Source organism: Spea bombifrons, chromosome 1 (assembly GCF_027358695.1).
Source record: "Spea bombifrons isolate aSpeBom1 chromosome 1, aSpeBom1.2.pri, whole genome shotgun sequence".
Lineage (NCBI taxonomy): Eukaryota > Metazoa > Chordata > Amphibia > Anura > Pelobatidae > Spea > Spea bombifrons.
In genome coordinates, this window is record NC_071087.1 from 75,994,895 (window position 1) to 76,006,480 (window position 11,586).

General features: G+C 41.1%; 1 protein-coding gene across 1 annotated transcript; it reads right to left on the reverse strand.

The window, feature by feature from the left end:
• Window positions 1–943: 943 nt before the first annotated feature.
• Window positions 944–10,937, reverse strand: LSM4 (LSM4 homolog, U6 small nuclear RNA and mRNA degradation associated). Its single transcript, XM_053456005.1, has 5 exons — window positions 10,829–10,937; window positions 10,409–10,450; window positions 9,050–9,148; window positions 2,133–2,316; window positions 944–1,680 (listed from the first exon to the last, which is right to left on the reverse strand). Exons 1-5 carry the CDS (start codon window positions 10,829–10,831, stop codon window positions 1,592–1,594), a joined length of 417 nt encoding a protein of 138 aa, XP_053311980.1. The 5' UTR covers window positions 10,832–10,937; the 3' UTR covers window positions 944–1,591.
• Between the last annotated feature and the right edge of the window lie 649 nt (window positions 10,938–11,586).

The following is an 11,586-nucleotide window of genomic DNA, read 5'->3' on the forward strand; positions in this document are numbered from 1 at the left end:
CTCCGCTGGCTTCCTGCTTTTCCTGGCCTGTACAAAAGATGCTGCTGGCACACTGTGCAGCCAACGCGCAGGTAAGCAGCCCAGCCCCTGCGGACGATTATTTTCGGCCGTTTTTATTTGCGGATAATGCCCTTTACGGCCGATATCTTTTGGCCACTGATATATTGGTACAACCCTAACATATACACATACGCACACTACACTCATTGCCTCATAAGTATTCAGACAGGTAATTTCCACAAAGCCTATGAAAAAGTCAGGATGTCAATGACGTAGAGAAGGAAGATGGGAAAAAAGTGAAATAAAAAAATTAAACAAAAAGGGACACACTTCACACTTAAAAAAGGGATATTGTTCCCTTTGGCAACAAATTTGTATATGGAACAGTAGAAGTACACACTTTGCATGAATGTATTTATTTTATGAAGAAAAAAACAAAACTCTGTACTTTGACAATGTTAACAAAAGCAATATTCCATTGGGAAGAGGCTGGGAAGCATTATCTGCTGATACGTCAAACTTTATGAAAATACACACTGGAAAAAATAAATGAAACTGACTGTAAATGCAGCCGACAGGCATAGGTAAGTACTTAAAAAGGACCTGTAAACGAAAGCAAATGCATGCAATTCATTTAGAACTCTTTAATATGTCCTGATCTGTGTTTGGCAAATGCTCCCAAAAGCTGCAAAAACCCACTGATTTCTTTAAGGATGAAAATTAATTCTCTTAAAAAAAAAGTTATATATATATTTAGTTCCAAAGTAACCATGACTACATCAAATGGAACGGAGGAAGTGAGTGGCCTCTACTTGTTTAGGATATTCCACAACTCAAGTGCATTTATTTAACTTGAGCCCTTCTGGGAGAACATGCCTGAGTTATAGAATACCCAGAAAGGCGATCGTAAAGGTGAGGACTAACACAAGAATATTTTTCCACCTTTTCTAGCGGATATTACGTTACAATGGGTGCATAACACTTGAAAATCCCTTAATCAGGTCTTGCTGCCAAGTTCATAGAGAAATAAAAACAAACAAACATCTCTGGCCACTATGCATTTTGTTCTTGATATAGTCATACTGCAAATTATTTCACATACACAGCTAAAAGGGATCTGCAACACATTGTCAGGACATGTTACCTGTAGTTAATGACTCCTGTTGTGTGGCAAATTTAAACAAAACAAACCCATGCTTCAACAAAAATACATGCTGCACAGTTTTTCCAAGTGATGTGTACCATGGCACAATAGTTACTCCAACAATCCTGCTGCTTGAGAATGGTAAACTGTCTAATGCTTCTCCAGTGCCATAAGTTCCTTCGCACGAGAAGACCTCCCAGAAACAGAAGTGGAGGGGGAGGGCATTTGTCTTATATCTGGTTCTGGACTGTCTCTGCTCTTAGAAGTAGTATGCGTCCCTCAGGCTGGTTGAAAACTACCATTTCAGAGATAGGGAGAGCAATGACAAAAAAAAAAAAAAAGTACTTTTGACATCATGGGTTTTTTGAAAATTTGGAGAATTAACTCTTTAAATACTTGGCAGACAGTGTGTAGCCTTTTCTAGAATGAGGAAGAACAGTCATAACATTACTGCTTTCCAGCTTGCCTGCCTGGCTTCTTCTCCTGCTGTCCCCTGCCACCACCAGGAATTCCTCTCCCTCTTCCTCCAAAGACACCTGCAATCACCATGAAAGGGATTTACTTAAATGCACTTAAGGTCAGTGTGACTGTGCTCCAAAGATCATTTAGAAAGAACAGCTACAAACCATGTACATTTAATATTTGTAACATTTTAAACAAACCCATGCTGTGTTACCTTATCAATCAACAGGGTCTCTTGGTACCTAATGCATTAGGTTGCTGGCATTTGTAACTTCTGAATGTTATACAGTACCATGTAAATTGCTGGTACTTTAAAATACATGCAGACATTGAAAGCAAATGTAAATAAGAGCAAGCTCCTCTAACAGCTGCATTGGTGTGGACAGAGTTTAATAAACATTAAGTGAGATGAGCTAAGGGAAGACAGGGCATGGATTCAGCAATGTTCATATGTGTATTTTCTGAAAATTGTGCAGTCATTTAGATTGATTAGTATATTTACACAGAACTTTCACAGTTTAATTACCTCGTCCAGCACCTCCAGCTCCTCTACCCTTCATCTGTTTCTGTTGCTGCATCCCTCCACGACCTCTGCCCTTTGACATAACTTCCTCCTTCACCATATCAATGATTTCATCAGGAATGCGCAAGTATTTTATAGTGCTACCACGTATGTAACACTCCGGCATCCGCCAGAATTTATCACCATCCTGTTGAAGAGGAATAAAAAATTAGAGCACCACTGATTTAAGAGGATTTTATAAAACAGTAGGGATGATTATAGGGCTGCAACAACTAATCGATAAAATAGATAAGGAAATCCATTGGCAACGATTTTCATTATCGATTAGTTGAATCGATTATCGATGATAAAATGATGGGGTTTTTCAGAGCAAATGCTCTGAGCAATGTTTTACGGTTTAGATTTTGGTGCTAATAAATATTTAACACGAATATGGTGTGACAGGAGTTCCTGTACCCCGACTGGGTACACCGCCTAACGTTGCTTACTTCCCGGGACTTCAGCGGTTAACCTTCTCAGTGCTAGACAGAACTAGCGGAAGAGATGACGCAGGACTTCGTAGGAATGGAGCCGCGCTGGCGCTGTAGCTGACCAAGATCTAGCTGATGCAGCGCAAGTACTGTCCTGACAGCCCACCCCAAGCACCAGACAGAACTCATGTTGAGGTGAAAAACACAGCCTTTATTGTGAAAAAACACAGCCTTATACCCAAACTCAGATTAGGAGATAATCCCATCATTACAAACAATACCCCACCTAGACAGCCTAGTGCCACAATCAGGCCACCAAGCACAGCAATGCTCATATAACCCTAAATTAATGTTTTCGGGGTGATCCCAAGGTACTCCCTCTACTAACCACCCCTCATCTGAGCCCCACCACAAGTGGCATATTTGTGCAAAAGAGCACTCTGGTGGGGCCAAGGGCTTCCAATATAGTTAGGGTTATAAAGTCCAGGGGGCACTCCTGCAGATCCTAGCCGACAAATAGCTCGAGAATTACGGAAAACCTGATCAGGTAAAGGTCAAGGAGAATAAAGATCCAATGGATCCGAGTGATACAAGGGTTGGATATTACGCCTGGGCACAACCAAGACAGGTAAACAATTTATGCAGCCTTGGTTTAACCCCTTGACGACAATGACGTGCCAGGTACATTGTAGCTTTAAATGGGTGTAGAAAGGGATCTACCATTGCTTTCTTCATTTAAAACAGTGTTCTTGTAATGTCTCAATGTCATGGAATTCAGGAGCAACGAGATCGGCAGCAGAGGGCCCACGTGGCACCTCCCCCAGACGTTCGCCATATATTGTATGTCGACGGAAACCCAGTTAAAAAGAGCTTAGAAGCCGATCAACGATTACCTCCTAAGCTTAAATGGTATCTCTGAAAAGCCTTGATAGTGAGGCATTCAGCAACACCAAAAACTTCCGGAGAGAGGTCACAAGCGCCACTGCAAGAGAACTTTGCCTCTTGCAAGATGGCGGCGTCCTTTAAAAGAATGTTTCTGAGAGGGTCTCTCCAGACCAGGGAACAAGTACTGCATTCCACCAATGGAGTTCAGCTTTCTAATCGCAATCTGATTAATAAAATAAATAAATAAATAAAGCTAAAAAAGCGAGCTTTACGAACCTCATCCCCTATTTGCAACTCTGCCCCCCCCCCCTCAGACTTACCAATGCATCCTCATACTTGCCCCTCATGCTTCAGACTCCCTGGTGTCTAGTTGGTGCAGCCGGAGAACATCTGCACGACACACAGAAACAACCTCTGTTGCTCTCCGGCACTTCTATGACTGAGCACGTCACGCCGGCACTCAGTCATAGAACGCCTGGCGGAAGTGCCGGGTAACAGCGGAGGCTGGTTAGCAGTCGTGGGAGATCCTCCTGTCTGGCAGCTGGTGAACGTATGCACCAACAACCTCCCGCTACTGGGGCTTCTATGGTGGAGCACTGGAAGGTCATGTCACGCCGGCACTCTGTTTTATGAGTCCCGGGCAGCAACGGAGGTTGTTTGTGCGCACAGTTCAGATGTCCACTGGCTGCCAGACTGGAGGATCCAGGGCACCTGCAGCGCTGCAGGGGATCTGGATCTTAGTCTTGTAGTAAGACCTCTATTTGAGGTTGGATTTTAAAAAAGCTTGAGCCTAGGGCTGCAACTAACAATTATTTTCATAATCGATTAGTTGGCCGATTATTTTGTCGATTAATCGGATAAAAAAAAATGGATGTAAATTTTTCATTTATTTAAAATAATTTAATAAACAAACAATGTTAAATACAAACAGCAGAATAAAAAAAAAAACTTTGATAAAATTGCATTTCTTGTCTTTATTTCCCAACCAGCCCCCCAATTTATGCACATTTGAGCCCAGGCTTGCCATGCTGCCTCCCAGACATGCCACTCCACGCTGCCTCCCAGACATGCCACGCTGCCTCCCACATATGCCACTCCACGCTGCCTCCCACATATACCACTCCACATATACCATTCCACGCTGCCTCCCACATATACCACTCCACCCCCACATATGCCACTGTGCCTGATACACCACTCCATCCTCCCCAGACATGCCACGCTGCCCTCCCCACATATGCCTTATATACCGTATATGCCTTATACCCCCAGATATGTCACTCCGTCCTCCCCAGATATGCCTTATACCCCCCATAGAGTCATACAGACCCGTTCACAGCACACTGACACCATACTTTTATAAATAAGTACTGGGTTAATCTTCACTGCCCCCAGGATTTAGATTCCCTTTAGTCTGCCCCCCCCCTTTATCTCTAACTGCACCTTAAGTTAACTTTATTAAACTAACCCTCAGTCCTCATCATTAAATTAACCCTAAACACCCCATTAACCATAACTATCCCTAAATTAACTCTAAATACCCCATCAAAACAACTACCCTAAATTAACCCTAAACACCCCATTAACCATAACTGCCTCTAAATTAACCCTAAACACCCCATTAACCATAGCTGCCCCTAAGTTAACCCTAAACACCCTATTAACCATAGCTGCCCCTAAATTAACCCTAAACACCCCATTAACCATAACTGCCCCTATATTAACCCTAAACACCCCATTAACCATAACTGCCCCTAAATTAACCCCCACCTCCCCTAACTTTCAGTAGCCCAAATATTAATTTTACACTTACAGTTAGATGAGTGTCACAGCCATGTGGTTCTGGCCTTCTGGGAGAAGGAAGGGGGCGGGGCCAGTTGTCACAGTGATTACAAGGAGGGACTGGTAAGTAGGAGCTGCTGCTGTGAGTCAGACTAAACGGATTATATTTTTCTGAAAAAAACCCTCATTTTATAATCGATAATAATCGATTCAACTAATCGATAATGAAATTCGTTGGCAACGATTTTCATTATCGATTTTATTGATTAGTTGTTGCAGCCCTAAATGTAACCTGTTCTTGTTTCCTGTGTTTGTCAATTTCACCTCCCCTGGCAATATGGACTAACATTCGGGGGGGGGGGCATTATCGATTTTATCGATTAGTTGTTGCAGCCCTACTTGAGCCATACGTTTGAGTTAAGATTTGTTGCCGAGATCGGACATGTAGTACTTTTGAAGGTCTGCATATACAGCAAATGCTACCACCTAGTGACTATAAACACTTTATACTACAAGAATTGTTCTAGCAAAACATTGCTTTTACTTTCTCAGGTTCCGCCTAGTGGTCATGTTATGAATCAGCAACTCATAACATCATAACGTGTCTAAAATTAACCCCTTCAATCCCAGGGGTTTTTGGTACCTCAAAGCCCAGAGCAATTTTGCCATTTTTGGGGTATGTCGGTTTAGCGATGATTCTCTTTTCCTGTGAATAGTGTACCCATGTAAACTATATATCGTTTTTTCAAGGAGAGATAGAGCTTTCGTTTGATACCATAGTTGGATGATTAGCTGAAAATTTAGAATGAGAAATTTAGTAAAAACTAGCGAAGATTAGAAAAATAAACTAATTTTTTTTTACATTTTCCCTCTGAATCCTCACAAAATTAGGTAAAGTGATGGAAAATCCCCTCCAAGTTTATCAATTCAGGTGTCCTGATTTCAGAAATACCTAATTTATATAGATTTTCGAGAATTTGCCAGCTCCAGGGAGCAAACTATTAGGTGTACAATTTTGTATAATTTTTATGCCTATGGCTTAACGGATTTGGGGGTTGTGAACGGGGGCAGGAGGGTTATACTGGCTAGATGTTATGCTAGGGCAATGGGAAGTAAGGTTTTTTAATAATTTTTTATTATCTTTTTTTATATATTTTTTTTTAATTTTTTTTTATTTTAATTTTTTTACATTTTTTTTATATATAATTTTTACACAGAAATGGTTAGAGGTCCTCCTAGGGACCTCCTGAACATGCCAGTGATGTCACAATGACATCACAGCCCACATTATAATTTTTTTTTGTATTATTTATATTAATATTTTAATGATTTTTTTAATATTATTTTTTTAAATGACTAACAGTTTTTTTTTTTCTGCTTTTCTCTTACAGGACGGGAGGGGGAGTGAGAGAGATGGTCTCTCACTCCCCTCCCCGCGATCCCCCTGCACCGATCACACTGTGATCTCTATGCAGGTCCTCACAGACCTGCATAGAGATCGCAGCGTCTCTGTGCCTCATCGGAGGGCAGGATATCCCCGCAGGGGATATCCTGTCCTCCGATGACCTTCCGGGTTACGTCAGCAGTGACGTAACCCGGAAGGGAATGCCCGATCGCGCGTTTGCAACTGCGCGATCGGGCAGTTTACCGGTAACAGCTTACCGGCTTTCATGCCGGAAGCTGTTACGGGCGATCGGACAGCAGAAAGCCGGCAAAGCCGGCTTCTGCTGTCAGTGGGGAGTCCAGGACAGCCTGGTCTCCCGTGCAGCGGCAGGGATGTGTCCCTGACGCTGCACGAAGGGCTGGACGTACCGGGACGTCCATAGGGGTTTCTTTGTGGGCGTTTTTTGGACGTCCCGGTACGTCTATAGGGGATTGAAGGGGTTAACCAGCTGAAAACTGTGTTTTGTACCTAAATCTTAAACAAGCAAAATATATGCAATGTAAATTCTGTTTATTTATTAGAAGATTATTAAAACTCATACTGAACCCTTTGCTGGACTATGTCGGAATATATCCGAGAAAATATTTTACAGCTTGTGGTTCAAGGTTGGATTTCCTAAAGACCACTAAATGTCACTGTTATAAAGGAAGAATTAGCCTTCAGAGAATCAGAGTGATTCTGAATGTGATTTAAGTGATGAAGATGATTATAAAAAAAGTTTCATACAATGAAAAAAGAGACACTAACATAATATATGGTTTTTCCAGTCCCTCAGCAAATCATGCTGCCTCCACCTGAGAAACATCTCCCGAATCCACCCTTTCCTCTCACAAGAAGCCACCAAGTTACTAATCCACTACCCTGTGATATCCTGCCTGGATTATTGCAACTCCCTACTAACTGGTCACCCCCTCTCCCGCTTCAATCCATCCTCAACACTGCAGCCAGATTAATTTTTCTCTGCCGCCGTTCCTCATCCGCTGCCCCACAATGCCAATCACACCCTTCAGAATCAAATTTAAACTTCTGAGCCTGACCTATAGAACCCTCAACAACTCTGCACCATCTTACATCTCTATCCACATCCCACTCCCGTATTCTGGATTTCACCCGCGCCACACCCCTCCTGTGGAATTCCATTCCCCCAAACTGAAAACCCACCTGTTCAGGGAAGCGTACAACATTCCTTCCCAGTACTCCCAACCATCATAATCAAGCCATCTGAACAATCAACCACAACACATTATCAGAACCAGATCAACTCATCCCCATACAAGCAGTCCTCTCCTATTGTCTCACTTCCCCCTCAACCACCGACTAGATTGTAAACTCGCAAGAGCAGGGCCCTCTTCTCCTTTGCACCAGTTTGTTATTGTATGCGTGTATAAATTGTTCTTCTGACTATAACAGCATTGCAGAATCTGCCGGCGCATTATAAATAAATTTAATTAATGTGTTAGAATAGTATTTAACTCTTCAGTCCCCTATGGACGTAGCGTTACGTTAAAAAAAAAAAACGCATCCCAATAATCCCCTATGGACGCACCGCTAGGTCCAGCCCTTCTTGCAGGGGAGATCAGGCTGTCGCTTTAACAGCCTGGACTCCCCCCTCCGATGAGGCACAGACGCTGCGATCTCTATGCAAGTCTGGAGGGACTTGCATAGAGATCACAGTGTGATCGCTGCAGGGAGGAGAAACCATGTTACTCACCCTCCTCCCATGCTGAAACAGAAAACGAAGTAAAAAACGGGCATTTAATTATTTTTTTTTTAAAAAATCATTAAAATAAGAAATAAAGTGAGCCTAGTGATGTCCTTTTCAGGACAATAGCCACACTGTAGCTATAGGTTCTGTCTGGCACCGAAGGGGTTAATTGTTGGCGTCCCAGCAGGAGGAAGCAACGTTTGGCATCCTGTCACACTGGGCATGATAGGCGTGCGATTGCTGTTAGGAATCACACTCCTATCATGCTAAGTCAGCCAGTACATGCTGGAATCTGGGTATGCCTGGACATGATAGGAGTGTGATTGCCGGTATACATTTATATTAACATTGTTATTAAATTTTTTTGTCCAATTTCTTTTTTCCTTTTTATAAAAGTCTGCTTTTTTTTTTTATTTTTTTTTTTTAAAGGTAGGGGGGTAATTTTCAGTTTCGGCCAAGTGAACGCTGAATTTTCGGTCCAGAATTTTCATTTAGGTGCATCCCTATTTGTAAACATTATATATCCTTGATCGTAGACTGAACAATGAAATGTATTATTTGGGAAAGTGTCAAGCCTGCTTTAAGCAAGGAAAGAAACAGAGGGGTGCTCTAGATAATGAATATTTTAACTTACCCTAGAGGTACAAATAACTTCTCTCAGATTTATGTTCATCCAGTTGTCACAGCTCACCAGGTGACCATTGTAGGTTTCTCCATTCTTTAATTCCACCAACTATGGAAAACAGGAAATGTGTTATGAGCAAGACTGCATTTGCCAACTATGGATAAATCACTTGATCCTGTTAGTGTCTGACTGCAAGTAAAACTTGTTTCCAGGGCTGCAACTAACAATTATTTTCATAATCGATTAGTTGGCCGATTATTTTTTCGATCAGATTAAAAAAAATGCAAATTTTTCGTTTATTTAAAATAAAAACGTATAATTTACATTAAGATGCGTCATTAACACTTATCTCTTTATCACAATGGCATTTCTCTATTTGCCTTCTTATTTTACGGACATAATAATTAAAGCTATATTTTAAAAAGGTACAAGAACCCAAAAACACATTATTTCTCAAACTAAGTTTTACCAAAATACCAAAAAAAGTTTTACTAGTAAATATTTCATGTAAACTATTTCTTCGTCTTTAGTAAGAACTATGATTGGGAAAAAAATCACTTTTCTTTTATTTGCCAACCTGCCCCCAGCTATGCACATCTCACCCCCCGCTTACCACTCTGCCCCAGAAATGCCTTATACCACCTATATGCCAGAGATGCCACTGTGCCCCGATATCCCTTATACCTCCTAGATGCTACTCTGGGGCATATAGGGGATTAAAAGGCATTTCTGTAGGCAGAGTGGCATATAAGGAGGTTAAAAGGCATTTCTGTAGGCAGAGTGGCATATAAGGGGGTTAAAAGGCATTTCTGTAGTCAGAGTGGCATATAAGGGGGTTAAAAGGCATTTCTGTAGGCAGAGTGGCATATAAGGGGGTTAAAAGGCATTTCTGTAGGCAGAGTGGCATATAAGGGGGTTAAATGGCATTTCCGCAAGCCATGGGGCAGATGCGCATAACAGGAAATTAAAAAAAAACAAAAACATTTTTCTCAATCATAGTTTACATGTGAATATTTACAAGTAAAACATGTTTCCTATTGGGTAGTCTTATATTAAGGCTTTTTCTTCATAAATTATAATTAAAATTTTTTGGGGGTCATTGTTATAATCAAGCAAATAAGTTGTAGCAGCATTTGGAACAGTGGGCCCAAGATGACATTAGAAGGGGAAACTAACTGAATTTGCCCTAATGTAAAGTTTTAAGCTAAATATGCAAGATTACATCACACCATTACATGAGGTTACAGGAACAAAACTCTCCACCAATTGGGATTTGCGGAAAAAAAAGATGGTTAGTTTAAACTGTAAATATTAATTTAAGCTGACAAATAATAAGGAAAGCAAGCGATTCTACATAGTATTACTTACCATAGGGTGATTCTGAGCAGTTTTCAATAAAGATAATGGAAGCTGGGAGAAAAAATAAATAAGTAAATATACACAAACAAACGAGGTAGCAGCATTTAACATGCCATGAACGTATAACACATCACAAACACACAAAAATGCCTTTTTGGTCAGCATTACAGAGGTTTTAGCAGAATGATTACTTATATGTCACTTCTAAATAGATAAAATAGCGGGTATGAGCTAAAAGATTATATTTAGTGCTTTCGTGAAACATGTTACAGAGTAAATGCACGACATTCAAGTCCTTAATCAGGTAATAATTGATTTTTTTTTTTCAAATTAAAGCTTCTTTGTATTAACAAGAGATCGAGGTTTACATAAAACATATCCAGCTTTGCTCTTAGTCAATGTTCAATATTCAATTCCCCCGTAACTCGCCATGTTTCACTTTGTCCCGCGTTGCCTCACAGCCACCTCCTTATAATCAATCCGGCAACAAGCAGCGCGCGTCAACCGATACCAGACTGACGGCTTCCGCCACAAATAAAACCCCAGCGTTCCACCTCAACGCTATCCAATCAGCGTTTGTGTTCTATCGGGATCTCACGTAAATACGTACTGACGAAATTGCGTTCCAATAAATGATGGCTCTCTTTGATTGGCGGAAGAGTGTTAAGGGGTTTTTGTGTTTTTTGACGAATTGTAGATTTGTAGATTAAAAAAAAAGATCTCCAGAAACACTCATATCAGGGAGACTGCGAGTCGAGTCTCAAGGTCACGCAGTCAGAACCCGATTCATTTATTGAGGTGTATGGGAAAACTCCCAATTACTGTAATTTTTATATGCCTACCGGTCTGTAAAAAAATGAAACACATTGTATTAACACCTTCAGTCCTTCATAATACCTTCAGGTTTTTCATAAACAAAGGGCCAAACTATCCCCCCCCCATATTTGCTTACGTTTTCTTCTGTGTTGTAAGTGTCACAGTTGAACAATGACTTAATTTATGTTCAGCAACATCTCCTGATGCCAGTCACGCATATATATTCTAGAGGACCACATCAATACATTACCTATTGCCCTATATTCATACCTGGGAATTCCTTAGGGACTGCCTGCTGATTATTTTTTTTTCCTTCTTTTTGTTTTTGCACCGTTCCTAGTGCAGTTTGGCTCGAGATCCCTTTGGGGATC